The sequence below is a fragment of the Sprattus sprattus genome (genome assembly GCF_963457725.1).
Source record: "Sprattus sprattus genome assembly, chromosome: 7".
Lineage (NCBI taxonomy): Eukaryota > Metazoa > Chordata > Actinopteri > Clupeiformes > Clupeidae > Sprattus > Sprattus sprattus.
This window is the reverse complement of record NC_137926.1, coordinates 28,986,955-29,007,155: the sequence shown is the minus strand read 5'-3', so window position 1 is coordinate 29,007,155 and position 20,201 is coordinate 28,986,955. Positions and strand designations below refer to the sequence as shown.

Sequence of the window (20,201 nt, the reverse complement as noted above, 5' to 3'; positions counted from 1 at the left end):
CTCCTGAGGGGGCGGGCTCAGGGTGGTGATTTGCCGCAATTCGGCCTTCCGGCGTGAATAGAAAGTACTTCGATTGGTCAATGAACAGGTAATTTCCTGTCAATCACATCTGGTCCCTAACTCAGGGAACCGAGGTTATATCTATAACCGAGATGTTTTTAATACCAGTACTGCTGGCACTATCTAACCATTTTTGTCTTTTCATTGAAAGCATGTTATGACAGAGTATGTAAAAACTAGGGCTTGCATTATAAAGGAACTTTGACCTTCATTTTGCCCCTGTACACTGATAACAAGCTACTTTGTAACACATTGACCATATTGTAAACAGGTGATGACAGTTCTTCAAAATGATGATTTCTTTGCATAATGTCTATGGTGGCATGTGTAAGACCATAGAACATCTGGCTCCAGCCCTATATACACTGTATTAATAGCATGAGGACTCCACAGAGGCTACAAAACAGACACATATGGCAGCTGGATTATGAGGTGATATACATCACCCGAGAGTAAGGGAATATTAAGAGGCAAATACACATAAGAGCATGATGTGAGAACTTCCGTGAGGCTGGTATCAAGGGCACCTACCTCTGCAGACAGTGCCATTGCCAGTGTAGCCGGGCTTGCAGGAGCAGCTATGCCCTCCCACAGTGTTGAAGCAGAGCGCATTCTCATCGCAGTTGTGAAGACCAGTTGCACATTCATCATGCTCTGAAAGAGGGGGAAATAGAGAGAGATGCTGATGCAGGCACAGAAACAACTCCCTAACTGCTTCCAAACCTTTAAGGCAATGATTGGGCTGAGATGTCTCTTAACAGGTACCCAGAGCAAATTCATTAATTAATCTGAGCATGATAAATAAATGACTTCCTGTAAAAAGGGAGAACAACTAAGACTTCATCTCCATATCCCTTTTTAAAGTGTAATGAAACTAAACTATGGCCTGTGGTGTCGTGGTGATTAAAAACAAAATACAAAAATAAACGAAATAATTATAAGGAAAATAAGTGATCTAACATCAAGAAATACTGCTGCCATATAAAAGGCTTTAAAATATTCTACCCACACCCAGAACATGGAATCAGAAATTGCAAACGTAAATTATATTTAATGTATAAGGGCAACTGATTATGTGAAACTGATTTTCGATAAACAAGTTTCAGTTTTTCCTTCCAGTCTTTACTTTTTCCTGTAACTCAAGTTTAACATTTCACCACCTCATGCTATAGGCCTAAAATACTGTTTTCCTGTGGAATGTGAAATCACCCACTAACCACTGACACCTCCCCACCTAGACTGCCATTAAAAATATTTCTGTTTCTCTGGGAGATGCTGAATGTTCCGCACTTCCACTCGAGTTATTCTGGTCCAAACGTGTTTTGAAGAGGAGTGAGACAGACACAGAGGTGGATGACACATGAATAAGCCCACAGAGGGTGAATCATCACCATCCCAACAGCACTGATCTCATCTGAATATCCTCAGGTGTACACATACACACACAAAAAAGCAGAATGTCTTCTTCTCTCCACACAGCGAACACAAACACTACTGAAAATTGGCCTCCACTCTCTGCCTACAAAACAGAACTGTGGTTGCATTGAATTATATAGTTTTCCTTTGTAACAGCAATAACATCCTTATTTTAGAATACGTCTTCTTTGGTAACATACCATATAGTTAGTTAAGGATTTTAGTGTAAGTACATACTTAAAGTACCTAGTACACACTGTAGCTAAATGTTTGTTACACATACTGTATGTATGCATGGTCCATGGAGGTAGAGTTACATTTAGGATACACCTAAACCTAGAACACTGTAACATAAGATATGACTGCAACAGTTAAATACGTGTGTCAAAATTCACATTAGCACATTATCACTCTTGTCACAGACCAAGGGAAATGTGTGGGTGTGGGTAAATGTGTGCACGGCACAGATGTATGTATCATGTCCACATCACGTGAAGTCTGGAGCAGGTCCATTTACATTTCATAAAACCATGGCATGCAGTATACTGAGATTACAGTAACTTGTCTAAATTGTGAGTGACACTTGGGTGATCGCCTCCAAACATAAGGTGCATTTGATGGGACAGAAAAGACATTTACAATTATGGCAGCTTCCCCCAGACCATCCACTGGTTTGCATTAAAAACACGCTTCAAAACCCCTTCCATCACCTTGCCTGGAAATGGAACAGAAATGAAATGTCGCCCAAGGAAAAAAAAGAGATTAGCCCAAGGTCACAGCTGCTCACGCCTGCGGGACCTGAACTTAGCGTGCCGTCAGTCTGAAAAATCGACAGGATGGCAGAATCGTCTCTGCATAACAAGGACTTCTCCCGCCAATCAAATATGGGCCCCGTGCTCCAACTCCCCTCACTGCTGTCGCTCATGCTCCAGACAGATAAACAATCAATTATGTACAGGCAGTCACCAGGGACAACTTAGTTGTGTGTGCTTCCCTCCAACAGTTGGAAGGAACTGCAGGCTGCAGACTGCAATGCATTGTGCCTTTGTTTGCCCACCGGCAAGATAGGAGATGAAGCATCAATACATCCAAGGGCCTGAGACGGGGAGCAAATTCAAAACCAAGCTTGTGGGAGGCTGCAAATGTGGAAATCAATGGCAAATCTCTGTGCCTCCTTTTCTTCACCTGGGGAGAGAATTTAGGACTGAAGACCCCGAATCTTCTGCAATCCACTTTACGCATGTCGACCATACAATCTCTTTTTTTCCCTTTCATTTCCTTCCTTCTCCACTGTTGCACTTCCTTGCATCTCTTCTCATCTATCTTCCATTGGAATTCAGCAGAAGTTTTGCAGTGTTTTGTCTTGTTAAACCTTGGCTTTGCCTTCTGTGTTTTCTCCTCAATCAGCTACTATCTTGTATTATACCTCGCTTGCGACTCCTGTTGGATAAAAGCGTCTGTCAAATAAATAAATCACAATGTAATCCAGTGTTCTCGAGACGCCATGCTCTCTGTGAGAGATGACTCTTTAATCCAGGCAGCCCCGGCGCCCCGACATTCTCTGTGTCCCCTCGGCAGAGGCTTGGTGGGTCTGCTATCAGCAGATTAAAGTGGTGGCACACACCTCAGGACAGGCGATTTAATAACATTCAAAGGGCCCACGCAACCAGCGCTATACCTTTCAAGGATTAAACGCTAATCTCTGTGAGCAGAGGGCACCCTAGGCTCTTCTTTAAAGAAAAGAGGGTGATCTTGACCTTCATGTTCAAGGGGAAACTTGGTGCTTGGGTGGGTTTCTTTTTTTTACAAAGGAGCAGTGGACTTTAGTATGCTAATCATCTACTGCCATAATAACTACATGATCCCACTAACAAAACGTCCATCTCAAGAAAACTGAGGCCTCTACTCACAACAAACTCGAAACTTGCATCATGTTGTGTATTTCTTTTTTCATCTCTGAGGGAAAAAAGATGTTTGGTAAGGATGATGAAACTTTAATCATAGACTAAAAGTGTATTACCTCTAAAGCAAACCTCTCTTGCATGTAAGAATAAGCTGCAGAGGCCAACACAGCAAAGGGACCATGCTAGGAGAAATCATCTGATCATTGTCCTAATTTGGTAGCTGGAAGTAAAAGAGAGAAGCCTGACCTTTACTCCATAATTTATTGAGGCCATATTAAGTTGCTGTAACTATCACATCCTCTGCTGATACGGTTACGGTCACTTATGGTGGGTAAATCAAAGCATTATCAATATAACTATACTATCTCTGTTACCTGGGAGAACAAACTGCTGCAGTCTGCAATCTACTGATAATTGCTTTCATCCCGAGAGATGACGAGACCGCTGCAATTCATCAGAAGTTGGTGTCTTAATAAATTCTTGGATAATACATCACTAGTTCTCTCCATTATAAAGCTTCCCTGCACCTTACCTGGACCTACTTTGGGAAATGGTTGATCCCTTTGGGTTGCGGTCCAAACCAAACAGATGTCCACTCCTCATTAATTTCTGTACCTGAGGCCACAGAGCCCAGAGCATCCATGTGAATGAGGAGCCTTTCTGAGTTTCAACAAGCTTCCGGAGATGAAGCGGGAGCTATTTAGCAGCTCCCTTTCACATGGCAAGAAAGCCCGAGACTGTTATAAAGAGCTTCTAAACAGACTGAATAATCCCAGGAGCATGGGTTCCATCTAATTAAAAGTTGGCAAGGGTCTAAAATGCCTCTCCCATACAGAGAAAAATATTTCGATTTAGCCATCCTGTTGGCAGACTGCAAGAGCAGGGATTTCAACTTCCGATTCAGTGGCCAAGACAAAGTAATGTTGTCCCAACTGCTGTGATTTACTTCCAGTGTGTGCACTAGGACAGAGAGAGGCATTGTGGGCTAAAACTGGTGTTAAAGAGAGGACTGCAGGCACAAATTTTCATTTTAAGACGGCAGAGTTTTTGAAAACAAAACTCTCCCCTACAGCATTGCTATGAAAGAATAGCAATGGCAAAGAATCATTAAGAAAATAACCTTGAATGTGAGGGTATTGTTTCTCAAACCCTGAGAAACTGTTATGTATTGCTTCATTTCAACCAGATTTCACATACTTCAAAGAAATTCATCAGCATGAGAATGGATGTGGGTAATGTTCTTGTCACATTATGGAATATTCTGAGAGGAAACTGTTAGTGTTTTTATAGCGACAGTACATGTGTTACCCATCTAAGGCATACAACATACCTTTTTTGTTATTAGCAACTAGCAAAGTCAGCCACCCTAGCGCTGCTGAATAGCACACCAATTTAAACTCTATTCCTGGCAGCTTCATAGGCACCCGATTGACCCGATACTTGATACAGCAAGCAGTACCCTCCAAAACAACTCACAAAGTTTCCTTTCCTTTCCACTCCTCGTTTATTGCAGAAATCAGAATCTTGAGACAGCATCTAATAAATGAAAAGAGTTTCATTCCATCATCAGGGCAGGTCTTATTAGCTTTTGCTGGCTACACACCTACAATCCATTATGGCATAAGACTTTCAGCGTAAATATCCAGGATTGCTCTTATTGCTTTGGCTTGCATCAGCCCTCAGCATATTCACCCTTTTACAACACTCTGAACTTTTTTCCCCCTCCTATACAATTCACCAGGACATGCCAGTAATAAATGGTCAATTTCAAATACCGGTCTTGATGCAATCCAAACAGGTTATTCATCTAAGGCCATTTAAAGTGCAATAAATCATACTTTTCCATATTAGACCCCAAAGGCCTACAGGCAATATTTCACAGCATATGCAGGAACAATTATTGTGCGCGTATAGCAACATCTCAGTAACTCATGCTGAAGATGACAGCCATTTTACTGAAGTGTCTCCTAGAGAAGTCGTTACATCAGCCCCACAGAAAGCCCACTTTAATCACATAAATTTACTTTTATAGGGAGATACATAACCAAGTCTAGATCTCCTGGAGCTCCCAGGCACTCTAATCGTGATCTATGTTAAATTACTGTGGCTAGATTACATCTCCTCGCCTTCATTATTAATCTCTCGAGCATATCAGAATCCCACCATGAAATTATTTGTCTCTCAAAGGCAATCCAAAAGTGAATAAATAATTTCTCTGCAGAAAAATTACAACAAAAAGTTCTTCTTCAGCCGTTATAAAATGGTCTTCAAAAGATTCTTCAAAAAGTATTTCTTTTTCATCAACTGTACTGTCCATATTTTTCTTTTTTCAACTCAGCCTACTTGTTTCCTTTCTACTTTTTAGAGGGAACTGCCAGTGATTGAAAAGAGAGCAGTGACTGGCATCTGTCTTTGATGTGAGATCACACTGGCCAGACTGATCTTTCTCAGCGAAATTGCCAAGCAAAGAAGTGTGTAAATGTGATATATGCACTAACTCACTAAACATGGCTTTTTATCAAGGAAGCTGAATATAAATTCAAATGCACTACTGAACAGTTCACTGGAGACCCTTTCAGTGTTTAATTCCCCGCAAAACATGAGCACATATATCAACCTCAAAGAAGAGGTTAGTTTGAAAATTCCTGGACTGAAATTCATGCTAGTCATTGCTTAGACACATTTGATCAGGAGGAGGGCACAGTGGGCCACTACAGGAGGTAAAACCTCAGGCACAATGCTGGAAGCGGGGAATGTGTGTGTGTATTACTGCTGAGAGCCTACGAAATTGAGAGATTTTTTTTTTTGTAATTACAGCATGGGAGGAAATGCACAGTGCTCTCTCCTCCACTGAGACACAATATACAGGGACTTGATTCATGTCTCATTGTGGAATCACCAGCAAATGACTGCATGTTCAATTAATAATGTAATGCAACATGTAGTTAATATTTATAATATTCTTTAGGATAAGTAACACGCCATAATTAAAACTGTTACACATGCTACACAATGTACACCTACACCTCTAGTCTGTCAGAATACAATGATCTTATCTGAGGCTCTACTTCAATGGCAATGTCATTTTACCTCTAGAGGAACTAAATTGAACCAGATAGGTCCTATAATAGTGTGTGATGCTAATCATGCTGTCTTCGTTGGACAAATAGAACAGGTTATATAGCCTTGCATCTCTGTGTTTCTTTTCTGCTGAGGGTGGATCTCTTTGACACGACAAGGAAAAAACAGTTGTAGAATGTTTCTTATTTTTTCGCTCTAAAATCCATCTCCATTACTGCAAAACAACATCAGGCCTTGGTCCTGAGAGCAAAGTAACATTCAAGACCGCATTCCAAACACGGTTTCATTAGAAGCTCTCGAATAAGAGGCCAACGGGGAGAGAAAGCACTATTACAGCCCCAACCACCCCTTTTGTCAGAGTCAAAGTAAAAACAGACCAAGAGCAGCCTCTGCAACATGTGAGCAATCACCGTGTCAGTGTGTTCAGCTCGGCGCTGGAATGACTAAAACTTAATAGAAAGGAGGCCGAAGCCAAAGAAAAAGAGAGATCTGACCCAAAGCTACAGCGATTCAATGTTTAAAGAAGGAACAAAAAGAGCACTCTTTGCACTCCATTATTACATTGAATTGTCACTGTCTGTGGACGCGTTGGTTGTTCCCGCTCTGAGCAACCTAACCCAACCCCCTCAAAAGCTATAAAAGTCAAGTATTTTTCCCCTGGGTGTGCTGTGTACAGCTGATGCACACTCGTGGAGATCTCTATCCGTAAGAATACTATACAAATAATAACACTTCATTGGTAAGCTATGTGTGTGCTTTGTCTGAACACAATCCTAAAATATGTCATGGACATTTTGCATAGTAAGTAAGTAAGTAAGTAAAGTTTATTTTTAGAGCACATTTAAAACAGCTCGCACTGACCAAAGTGCTGTACATAGTGCATAGAAAGAATAATAAAATAAGACAAAATAAAATGGAATAAAGTAGATAAGAAAATAAATACACATACCAATCAGTGATTTAAGATAAGGCGACACCAACAGACAACACTTAATTACAGACATAACAGGGTGAGACAATTACAACACAGGAAAGGCCAATGTAAAAAGGTGCGTTTTGAGCCTGGTTTTAAAAAGTGAGATTGAGGGGACATTTCTAATGTCGAGTGGCAGAGTGCATGCAAACAAGAGTTAATTTCTCTTTACTATAAGGAGGGTCACAAGCCATAGCAAGTGTAATCAACTGAGTAATTAATTCAATTACATTAGCGAGTAGTTCCATTCACATTCACAGTCTTCCCATTGACCCATTAAAGGCATCTCCCTACTAGCACACAAAGCAAGCTGAGAGCAAACTAGTGTTAAGCTGAGTATGGTTTATACGGCACAGGTTCTTACCTGTGCAGGAGTAGTCATCGATCCTGATGTAGCCAGTGTGGCAGATGCACATGAAGGAGCCGGGGGTGTTGACACACATGGTGTTCTCACGACAGTAGTGTTTCCCCTCTGCACACTCATCAATATCTGGGGGAGAGAGGGCAGCTTAAAGCCAACTATGCTGAGGAAGCGGAACGTCTATGCAAGACAGTTTTTGGAAATATTTTTTCACAGTTTGTTTGGGAGGCAGTGAAGCGTTGAGGCGAAGGCCATTTCAGAGCTCTTGGTAGAGCAAGGCACAGCAGCCCAGTTATCTTTTTTAAACGAACATTAATTCTAACCCCACTTTCTGTTTTAATGAATTTTGGCATAAATGGCTTTAACTGACACACCCTGGGTATTTTATTTCTACAGATGTTTTGACAGTTTCATGGACACTCTCTTCCCACTCCCCCACCCCTGCATTGAAATCCTCAAGGTTCCCCTCTAAAAAGGTGTTGAATTAAAAAAAGTCTTCATATGTAAAAGAGACTGTGTCCTTCACTCACTTGTGAAATATTCAATTAATGCACGTCATTGTTCTCTCCTGCCGTGGTAAGAGTAACCTTGTGTGGAGTTATGAAGAGAGCTTTTGTTAGTGCAGATCTTGTGGATCGTGCCAACTTGATTCTGTGCACATTAAGTACAGGAAACCACAGTGACTGCTATCAACCCCCTATTGGTATTGTACAAGCATTCTACTACTGTATGCTGTGTTATTAAGTCAGCGCGCACACACACACACACACACACACACACACACACACACACACACTGGAGACAGACAGGGCCATATCCTTGAGCTCCATTCCCCTACACCTCCTACTGTGAGGCAGTATGTGATGAACCTCACTCAGTTAAATAAATAAATAACTAATAAACAAATTAAAGAGGCCATGAGAAATCGGTGGCCGCTTTTACCTCTAGATAAAATTATCTGGGTCGAGCCGCTTGCACGAAAAGATAAATTAATAGAAAGCGTTGTTTTTTTTTCTCTCCCCTTCTCTTTCTCTACCTCGCTCCCCACCAAAGAATCAATCAAAGTCACACCTATGTGAATCGTCTGAGCCTCAGATACGCTTTGTTCAAGGGTAAACCAACCAGCGGATCCCAATTAAACTGCACCAATCTTCCCACATGCAGCGATGGAGAAGAAACAAAAGCAAAGCAGGCTTCTGCAGCCGATGCCAACATACAAATGAATAAACAATAAACCAAAAGGCTTGGCACTACATGTCTTTCTGTTTAGACAATTAAAACTAAACGCTCGCAAAACAACGGTTGTGACTTCCCAGTTGTTTTTGTCAATAGCACCTGAGCTTTAGAAACGCCATGTCACTTTCCCCAAAGCAGTAGCACAGCTATCCGTATCATTTTTTGGCTATCCACGTTATCTCCAGGGAACAGTGTAGCAGTAGTAATAACAGCACAGGACTCCGCTACAGTGTAGCCTGTCAGACTATTGTGAATCGCCTTCTGTACCTGCAAGCCTCATTGCTGTCTGGGAATGAACCTCCGGCTGTCTGCAGTACACCCCAAACACATGCTACCAGTTGGAACTACTTCCCTAAAGCAGGTTATCTAGGCCACTGAAGCAAGCAGGGTAAGCCTTGTCTTAATGATAAGGGTTATTTGAAATGAATCTAGGGAAGCAAAAACATGTCATCTTACAGAGGTGAATAAGCTGACACTGTACTGACACTGGTACCAGATTAGAACCCCACGTTTCTGGTTTGAATTTTCAAATGTGTTTCAAAGGGCACCCACATTTTCATCCACCTCAGAACACAGCACTAACAAAAAAAGAACGCTTGTTCATCAACACTGTTAATCAAGACATGAAACGATCTTAAACCTAATGGTCCTTTCTAGACCATGCAACGACCACAGCATTTTCAAAAGTACATGCTCGTGAGACACTAATAACCTTTAAATAACCCTTTACACACCAGATGGCAAAACAACTCTATGCAACAGTACAATACCTGTATGTAGGGCTTACATGGAATACCTTAAATTACCCAGAAGAGAACCTCAAACTGACAAAGGGTTAAGAAAAGCAGATAGCGAAAAAAACAAAAGACCTTGCCTTTGCTGAAAAGCGCTGTCATTCCCTTACTACATATTTGCAGGTGATGAATCCTTTCATGTTGTGTATGTCACATGCCTGCTTGTTGTAGCGATTCATTGAACTCAGCAAGCACTCAGCAGCACAACGGACTATGAAAGGCCTGATTAATAGTCATGAGTCCCATTGTGGAGGGTAAAATGACCGTCTCCCCAAAGCAAGAATGCAAGAGAACAGTTCAAATGCAACAGCCACTTGGCTCTAGAAGGCAGCTCTTCTATGTGAGCCTTTCATACATCAGACCTAGCACTGTCATCGATGGCTGACGTCTGATCATCAATCATCATTTTGTCCGGAGTCCATCATAGAACATCACTCTTCCAGCCCTGCCTGTTTTTTTCTGTGTCTGTCTGTCTTCAAGGGTGGAGCCAGTGGACAGGTTCAGGTAGTTTGTCTGAATTATCCCATAAAAGGTCTTCCTTGCTGGTGTTCCTTGCCTAGCACATATTCAATTTTTTCTTCCTTCATGCATTACAAAGCATAATCTTGACTCGCAATTACATTTTTCCTTTTTTTACCACTACACTTATCCTGATGGTATTTCATCTGTTTGGCGTGTTCCTATTTACTTTAAATAAACAACTCCATTTAAACATCATCTACGTCTGGCCTCCCCTCATGTTGCCTCACCTAGCCAACAGCCACTAAGATTATCCTCCACAGTAAATTGCACAGACAGGTGCAGCAGCACTTCAGGCCAAATAGGGAAGATGACTAAACTAAAGAGAGAGGGATCAAATTGATTGAAGAAAAAGGAAAATAAAAGCCACGTTCAGAGTAGGTTTGGACGATGTCTACCGAATTGGCATATGACGAGGTCAGTGAAACCATGGCAATGAGCGACGACATTGGAGGGGCAAGGGGAAGGTTTGGGTGGTTGTCTTATGGGCTACTCCTATAAAGGTACTATCATTTTAATATACTTTCTTTTATACCATATACTTTTAAACTCATCCTTATTTTTTTGCGCCCTCTGGCTGACACTCTTTAAAATACATATTCATCAGTTCCACGTTTCACTTGATCCCCAGGGAAATCTCCTCAAATAAGTATAATAAAGAAGAAATAAGTAATAAATATATATATTTTTTATATATATTACAGCAGAGACACTGTAATTATAGTGTGTAAGTGTGGCAGGGTGCGCCATGCTATCTGTGTGGAACAGGGGGGGCGGGGGTGGTTCACGATGCTGGGCTCAAGGTCGTGATGACTGTCAGCCAACAGCACCATTCCTCGGCCCAACCCTTGTTCAGCATGCCTGGCAAACACAAATGTAAGGATGGTGAGGGCGCACAGACCAGTCCACAGTCAGGTCAACCCTTTAACCAGGACAGAGTCATTCTTTAGGTTAATCAGGGTGGTAATTGCATTTGGGATTCTTCCCCCTCTCATCAGTCACAGCAAATTAGCCTCCATCTGCCTGGTGTAATTATCCACCAAAGTAAAATAAAAGCATTCAAAGTGCACAGAGATGGTCCAATTTCCTGAGGTACAAACCTCTCAAGCAAGCTGAATGAGGTTCTGGAGGTACTCATATTACCCATTCTAGTACTGTAGTATCTAGTGTCACAAAGAGTAAAACATCAAATGGACTGCAATTTGGGCTGTATCTTCCATTTATGTCTGTCCATCACCTAAAAACATTTTAATACGACATTACCAATGCCTCCCCTGTCACAAAGACTATTTCAAGAAAACATGTTCTATCTAGCTAGGTAACCTGTCACTTTTTACTATATTAGGAAGCAAATTATTATGGTCTGAGTTTTGGGTATGGAGGCTAAAACACATGGGCATCTATTAGCTTTACACCAAACATGTTCTATCAGGTGGCCTCCATAACACATGGTTAGATGCTATTAGGTCAATCCAACAATCCAATGGTAGCTTGCCTGTAGATGTACCTATTAACCTCTCATTTAGCTTGGATAACTAATAGTCTATGTATAGCTTAGTAATTTTACTACTGTACATTCCACTTTTTAGCTAACTGTACATCGCTATCATATACAAGCAACACTTTAAAACATTGTGATATGGTAAATAAAATGACAACTTGATGTGAATGTGGACACTCTTTAAAATGCAACAAAACAAATCACTTTAAACCTCAACCACCATTTCTCAGTCATACCATTCAGGTGGTCCCTAGACAAACTGTGTGAAATTTTAAAACCTTTTCTGATTTTCTTTTCATGGCAACAGATGAAAGAACCAGCAGATGGGCCTTGAACACTGCATCTACATTTTCATTCAAGCCGCAAACCTCAAATAAGCACCAACATAACCACACTTCAGCATAACATCTTGGCACACACAAGAGAGCAAAGACACTCAGATATACAGTGGGCAGCCGACACGGCTTATCATTAAAAAAAACATTCATGTGACATTACCCTAAATTAAACACTTGGATGAACAGCCTATCCATCATGAACTATGCTTCCATTATCATATATGCTTAATGTTTTGTGTTGAGCAGCCCTGATTCCACCTAACTGAGTTTGGTAGAGGGGAAAAATGGGGTTCAGTGTTTTCTATCTGACACAGCAGCACTCCAGCAGAGGCAAGTGCAGAATCCCCCAGAGTCTCCCATACCACAGCGTGGATGAAACATTTACAGAGGAGTGATCTCATAGTCTATTTTGGGCTCAGAAATGACCTAGGACTACTTTAAAGTACTACTGTCTTCGGTTTCTTTCCCTCACTAAAAAGGCAACTTGGAATCTCGTTACTGTCTTGTTATATTGTTATCCAGCAAGTGTGAAACGCATTTTGGAGAATTCAGTATTCAAATGCTTACAAAAACTTGCAATTTGCAAGTAGTTGATGAGTCTGATATTTAGGTTCATTTCTCTGGTGTTTCACAAGTCTTAAATCCTTTCTGACATCCACTTAGTCTATATTTATCACCAAAATAAGATGTCCAGCTGACCCCCAAGAGGAACAATCTGTTCATAAATGATAAAGTACTAAAATCAAGAATTAACAGCTATCTAGATTTGAATACATGTACTTTTTCCAATGTGCATTTGAAGATCTGATTTATATTGATTTGTAGTTTTATCAGAAGTCATTGTCTAATTGGATTGACTTAAGCAGCACACTTTAATAAAAAAGACATGAGGTCACAGTCCGTTAGGAGGCAGCACTACACTAACTCAACCTATAGCGGTTGTGCGCAGACTCCATTCATTTCAGATGGGAGCCTGAACATCTTTAATCATGTAGATTGGCCAAGACTGGGCAGTTACCATACCAACTGTTGCCATTAGATTGCTCAGGCCAAACAAGCAAGGCCAGGGAGAGCGGTTCACACTTGTCTGTCCCTGTTAGCCTTTCTGCCAAATAGAGAAGCAGGTTTCATTTAAAAATCCCACTGATCCTCTGCAAGGTGACAGGGAAGCCAGGGCACTCACAGAACATGGGTGGAATCCATTAGTGGTCTGGAAAAGTAGGCCACTGGCAGGGGTGGCGGAGGTGGGGAATGAGGTGGGCGAGACGTTGATGACTTACTCCCAGGAAAGGGGAATGTAAACTTGAGAAATCAGGCAAAATCCTTCATAAAACTTCGCTTCACGAACATCCCAGGTGACCGTGAAGTCGAGGCGAGAAGTGATGCATTGGCAAGAGTTGTAGACCAATCTATCATGGGGCTGATGGATTTGGGCGTTTTTGATTGGGTTGTGTTTTCTAAACTGAGCTATACTGAAAATAAGGATGACAGTTGGCACTAGAGTAAAAACTTGAAGACATGTATGGATTCAAATAATACATAGTTGCATAGGCTACAGAAAAAAACTGTGAACGTTATTAAGTAGACTTCAAAGTCTATTCATCCAACAGATGTAGTTGGTTGGAGAGTTTCTGTGTGTTTCAAGATTTCTCCGCTCATCCCTTCCAGGTGTCTTTGCAATGGCTCTGTGATGTCTCTCTGCAGTGCTCCCCCACTGTCTCGCCGTTTGATTCTCTCTCTTCATGTCCTCATTTCGACCACTAAAGGGGCGTCAATCATCTAACAGCTGCCCACACCAGCCACACATTCAGAAGCCAACCATATTAGGGAGAACAACAGCACAAGAGATATGGAGTTCTATTCTTAAAGGCTGGTGCCAACTACAAAAAAAGGTCTCAGAGAAAGATTTGGTTTGCCGCTATCTGAACCTCTAAACAGCCTGATAGGTGCCTAGTATGATCCTTGACCCTTAAAACAGGATATCTAAAGGGTCCCTTCAGATACACATAAAATGTGTAGACTACATTTCAAAGATAGAGATAAAGATTAGTCGCACTGAGAAGTTGTAATGTATACACTCAAAATCCTTACAGTACATCTGGAGCCTCATCTAAAACCTTACCAACTCACAAAAATCCTTCAGGGCAATTGATCAAGCAGCAATTTTAGGGCAAAATGACTATCAACTTACAGTTTTGTATGTGGTTTACAGCCTCCTCTTTTTATACTGATAATGCAAAAACTCACTTCAGGTGAAGAGCAAAGTGACTGAAGAGGAGTTTACAGAAATCATGTCAAGGACTGCGTGCGTCCCGTGTTCATTATCTCCGTCTGAATAATAGCATGGACAGCTATACACACGCCTTTGTGATAACAAACACTTTCCAGTCATGGACAGTTTAGAGAAAAAGGCTCAACTGCACAGAACTGCCTGGAAAGGGTGCAGACAGGATGATCAATCAAAGTCTGTTCAGCTGAGTGCCCTGCATGAACACTACGGTGCAGCACCTGTGGTGAAGTCAGTAATGACTGGCCTTCACCATGATTGATGCCCACACTTTGCCACTTGCAAAATGTCACTGATTGATAAACGGCCAGCAACAGGCCGTGTGCCAGGAATTAAAATCCCCAATTCTCTGTCTGACAAAAATCTCCTCACTTCTCCGTCCCAAGGAGAAAACAGCGTGGATCAATCATCAGGTGGCTCGGAAAAGAAGTGCGATTACATCCAGACACTGATAAGCGCAGAGCAAGTCTGAAAGCACTCTCCTTCCAGTGTGGTAGATAGGTATTTCTTTTCACACGTAACCCCCTTATAAAAAAAAATAAAACACTTTAAATGTGTGCCAGCAGCCCCCCCCTCACGGGCACTACAGCTGTCGTTGGCACTGACTGGCACAGAGGTGTGGTGTGTTCAGCTGGTACCTTGGCAGTAGGCATTGTCATCACGCAGCGGCCGGAAGCCATCTTTACAGCTGCAGCGGGCAGCAGCCTCCAGGTTCATGCAGTCGGAGTTCTCCACACAGGGGTTATCATCGGTGCAGAAGTCATAACCTACAGGACAGAGGTCAAAGGTCACATACATACCTGGACACCGCCAGAGGAAAAAAGGGCTGCTGTGCTTTACACTGGCTAAACTTAACATTTCAATAGAAATGTTGGCTTGCTTGGAAATACTAAAAGGGATATAGGACAATGGACTGTATAAAGCTTCTATTCATGAGATGTTGTTCATTCTTACAATTATTGTAAGCAATTATGCAAGTAATAGCATATTTGGTTGTTATAATTTTGTTATCACTGTCAGATACACTAGATGTCCATTGTTCTGTCTAAAAGCTATCTCAACCAGCCAGTGTTTATGAGCACATATGTTATGTTGTTCCATCAGGTGAATAAGCCAAGGGTGTACTGCACCTCTGCAGATTTTACAGCATCTGTCTGTGAGGGTGATCTGTTCTGCCTCGGGGCAGTTGAGCTCAGGACAGCTGGGGGTCACCACTCTGTGCATCGTCCGCTCCTGTTCAAGGTAAACAACGTGGGTAGATTCAGAGCTCATGTAGTAATGCACTCAAACACTATTACATAACTGAACAGTGTTTTTACACAAATTCCCCTTCAAGAATACTGGACAAACGTTACATAACAGTGCCTACTCTGAATTCTCTAAGTTCAACAATTCTCATTGTTTTGCATAGATGACTGACATTTGCAGTGGCTAAATTGGAATACAGAGAGCCGATACAGTTTATTAAAAAAGAATCACAGAGCCTACATCCATTACTCATTCCAGCATAACTGCCTCCACACAAGAAAGACCACAACAGGCCTTTGGTAAGCAGTCATCTCTGCTAGAATGTTTTTGGACAAAGTGTGCGGGTTCAAAAAAATAAAGCACTCGGGGAAAAATAACAGCAATGAGACTCCATTATAGTGTACTTACCCTGCACTGAAGCAGCACACAAGTGCCGTCGCCACGAAAAGTTCGGCTTTCACCTTCCACCACCTCCCTCCCATTGAACACGCACACCGCTGCAGATAGACACACACAACGCTGTCAACAAGGCAAACATGTACCGTAGTGTTATTGACAACTGGGAACACTTTATAACACCCTTCACCCAATGTGGCATGGCAGGCTGGTGGTTAGATTTATTACTATCATTTCACATTGCATGATCAAAGCGATTATGGGTTGACAGTTGACACAACGCATCAGGTTTAGTTTGACTTCAATGTCACAGCATAATTCTAGAGGGCAGTGGAGCTTGAGAGTGAATACACAAACCTCATTATCAGACACTGTAAACAGCAACTCTGTGATCAAACCAAAGAAAAAGACAAAGCCAGCATGGGACTTATCACAACCTTATGCAAAGTTACTGCAGATGAAGAGTCAAATGCGTGCAATGCCAGAGGATTCTTTCAGCGCACGGCGCGGTCTTCTCATTGCGCTCCTTCAAACGCGCATGCAGCCAAGCCTCTGGAGGGACGCTGCGTGCAGCGATAAGAGGCAGATAGAAAGGCGAAGGCTCACTGTGGAGCCTCTCCACTCAGCACGCTAGGCGAGCTAATTAGCGTGCCACTCGTCAGTGGCTGTGAGTCACTGAGAGAAGAAGCGCGTTGATGAGTTGTGCATCTCTGTGTGTGTGGGGTGTGTTTGTTTGTAAATGTTCCTGTTGAGAGAGGAGTACTCTGATAAACCACACTTATTTCAGGCTTATCAGTCCCCCCCCCCCCCCCCCCCAACACACACACAACCCAGTCCCACTGGTTTATTTGTTCCTTTAAAAATTAAGCACATCCAGCTCAAATCTTCATCACATGTGTACATGTCATTCTCATCATCCAGAGATGAATAGAAGGGTTAACTAGCTGGAGAGCTGGTCCCTAGTTGCAGGCGGCCTGTGTTTGATGTGAGTGTGAGTATGAGCTGCAGTAGTGTAGTGGCTCATTATGGAACTTCTCAGATAATAGAACACACACTTGTTCCACTCAACACTTCCAATTACACAATGATAAAACAACACAGCGATTTATTTTCACAGCAAAGTCAGTGCAGAGGCGCTTCTGCTGCTCAGGGAAAGCTGCTCCAACTTAACACTGTGCCTGCAGTGGAATGTAAACTCAAAGATAATAATGTATGTGTCAAGCTCTCCGTTTGATTCTTATTTATTTGTGTGTGGCAATGCTTTACGCAGGGGAAGATGTACAGTGTATACTTGTCAGTATTAACCAGCAGGGGAAAAAATATGACTTTGTATACCCAGTATGTGAAATCCTCTAATCACAGTAGCTTTTTGACTGTCACAAGTCCATTTCTGGGGATCAAACCTGTATCTCATATGAGACGTTGAAAATCATATTTAAATCATATTAAATAAAAAACATGCTGGGTTATAAAATTAAGGCAAAATCCAAGCCAACCAACCGATGGATGTTCGTTCAGTGGATGCCATGAGGAAAAACAACCTTTGGTAGATTTGTGATGGAAAAATAAATCCCAATAACATTTCTTCCAAAAATTTTAACCAAACTTACAAGCATGAGGAAGACTTTTTCCTGAAAAAAGGATGCAGAGAAAACAAGTGTGTTTCATAACCTGCCACCCATTTTTATGATCCAGTTTATGTTGCAGGCATAGATGTCTGTGCAACGAGGCCCTGCCTTGAATAATTTATTCATCTATGTAAATGCAACAGCCAACATCTCAGGAGACATGTTGGGATGTAGCTTAGCAACGTGGAGATGTGGTCAGTTGTCAGGCAACCCTTGTGGAGGCGTGCTGTGAAGTGCTGTGCTGTCTTCAGGGGGGAGTGTGAACACAGACCATGAGACTGTTATCAGTAAGTGCTTGCCTAGTGCGCTGTGTGTGTGTGTGTGTGTGTGTGTGTGTGTGTGTGTGTGTGTGTGTGTGTGTGTGTGTGTGTGTGTGTGTGTGTGTGTGTGTGTGTGTGTGTGTGTGTGTGTGTGTGCGCGCGCGCGTGTGTGTGCGCGCGCGTGTGTGTGCGCGCGCGTGTGTGTGTGTGTGTGTGTGTGTGTGTGTGTGTGTCTCTGTGTGTCTGTGTGTGTGTGTGTGTTTGTGCTACAGTGCGTACTCACGTTGGCACTCTTTGCAGCAGGCTCCCTTCACGTAGGTGGGGGTATTCTGCGAGGGGCAGTTTAGGGGTGGGCATGAGATGGTCTCACACTGCACAGTGCCATTCTGTTAGACAATCACAGAACAGGTCAGTCAACCTGCATCAGAATCACCATGGATACAGCTGTTATACATTATTTTTGTCCTCATACACATCTTTTAAGATGCAGGGGATTCAGTACTTATCAGAGCGCTTTCTTTGGAGTGATTAGAATTTTGAGGGGTCTAGTGCATGGCAATTACTGAAATGGTTTAACCCATTATGTAAAAATTTGATTAATGATTGTTCTGCTAAGTAGTATATGTTTTGTTCCTGCATAGGGTAGAGAAACAGGCAGTAATTCACAGTACTTAACATACAGAAAGGTAATTTCTAACTTTGACACATGAGTTATATCGAGATCTATTGACTGAATAAGCAGGCAGTGCATAAACCGCATACAAATCTCTCCAACTGAGAGACCTCGAAGGCGTTACCGTGGTGACCTCAATCACTTTCCTCCTGCATTCTATCACTGTGGCACAGGTACATGACGAACCATAATTGCAATTCCCTTTAATTGCAACCACTTGAGAACTGACATTGCCAAGATTTGCTTGACAGTCTCACAAATCCAATAAGCAAGGTGTAATTATCACCAGTCCTCAGTCATTAGAGGCAGTCTACCAAAAGATATGTAATTTCGTTCAATTACACGGCAGACTCCAGTTGCACAAATACACGTCATTTGATTGCATGCTTGTGTAAGCAAGGAAAATAAATGCATAGAATAGAGTGACAGAGGGTGAAATGCGTTTACTAATGTCGGCAGCCTCAAACGCCCAAACAGCCTACTCTTTGTGGAAACTTGTTTTATGCAAGAGGCACTCTCTAAAAGACCTTTTAAATGTTCCTGAAAACTGTGAACTACCCTGGCCCTAGCCTCCCCTCCGCACAGACAGACACACAGACAGACACACAGACAGAGAGACAGTGTGTCCGGGGACAAAGGGCCAAAAAAGCCCCACAATGAGACCCCGCTGGGCCAACCCCACGCACACGCAGGAGGGGCCCCCACCGTGCACGTGCAGTTCCTGCAGCCATCTGTCCAGGCCTCGTCCTGCCGGTAGATCACCCCCTTGACGCTGCAGGTCCGCTCACAATAGCAGCTATCCAGCCCATTCATCTTCTCCTCGGCCATGGACAGCTGCTCGCAGCGTCCACCATGGAACAAAAGAGGAAGAGAGCACAGTGGGGGGAGGCGTGAGTGAGGGGAGTGAGAACCATGGGGAACATTATTCCTTTATTGTCAATAGGAATCACATTATCAACAGGCACTCCACTGAGCCACCACTAGCCTGCCTGCTGGGAGAGGAATGCAGAGGAGCCCAAGGGAAAGGGAATGAAATATGCGTGTAATTATTAGTTAAGTGGTGATTACTCAGGGGCCGGCGTGGCCGTATCTAAGGTTTCGGCTTGCTGATGGTGCAGTTCCATACCCAAGACACGCGGGTGAAATAATTGTCCTAATCATTTTGCAAATACTGATTGTTTTCCACTGAGAAACTGTTTTATAAAAACAGAAATGAAGACAAACATTTCCTGAAAATGCTAAAGGATATATTTATAGTAAAAAAGCACAGGATTAACTGAACTTTTTGTAGTTGGGATATGCAAGGTAATATCATCAGAGTGCAAACAGCATAGTTTGCCATACTCTTCATAGAGAAGACTTAATAGTTCTCAATTACCTTGCTTGACGTTTTGGCTAAAATGTCTTGCAATTCCATGATTTTCTGCACAAGTCCGTGAAAGTCATTGCATGTTGGACAGGCTGGAAACAAATCACACAAAGGTTTAACATGAAGATTTGGTATCATATATGATACATTATGAAGT

At 42.3% G+C, this 20,201-nt stretch overlaps 1 protein-coding gene across 1 annotated transcript in view; it reads right to left on the bottom strand.

The window, feature by feature from the left end:
• Positions 1-20,201, bottom strand: part of nell2a (neural EGFL like 2a) — a 70,606-nt gene that overhangs the window by 31,538 nt on the left and 18,867 nt on the right. The window contains exons 7-14 of the mRNA XM_080842390.1: positions 20,054-20,136; positions 19,381-19,509; positions 18,286-18,388; positions 16,127-16,215; positions 15,601-15,703; positions 15,109-15,237; positions 7,799-7,924; positions 592-714 (exon numbers count right to left, since the gene is read on the bottom strand). Of these exons, the coding sequence (XP_080698516.1) occupies positions 592-714; positions 7,799-7,924; positions 15,109-15,237; positions 15,601-15,703; positions 16,127-16,215; positions 18,286-18,388; positions 19,381-19,509; positions 20,054-20,136 (885 nt within the window). The remainder of the gene's footprint in view (positions 1-591; positions 715-7,798; positions 7,925-15,108; positions 15,238-15,600; positions 15,704-16,126; positions 16,216-18,285; positions 18,389-19,380; positions 19,510-20,053; positions 20,137-20,201) is intronic.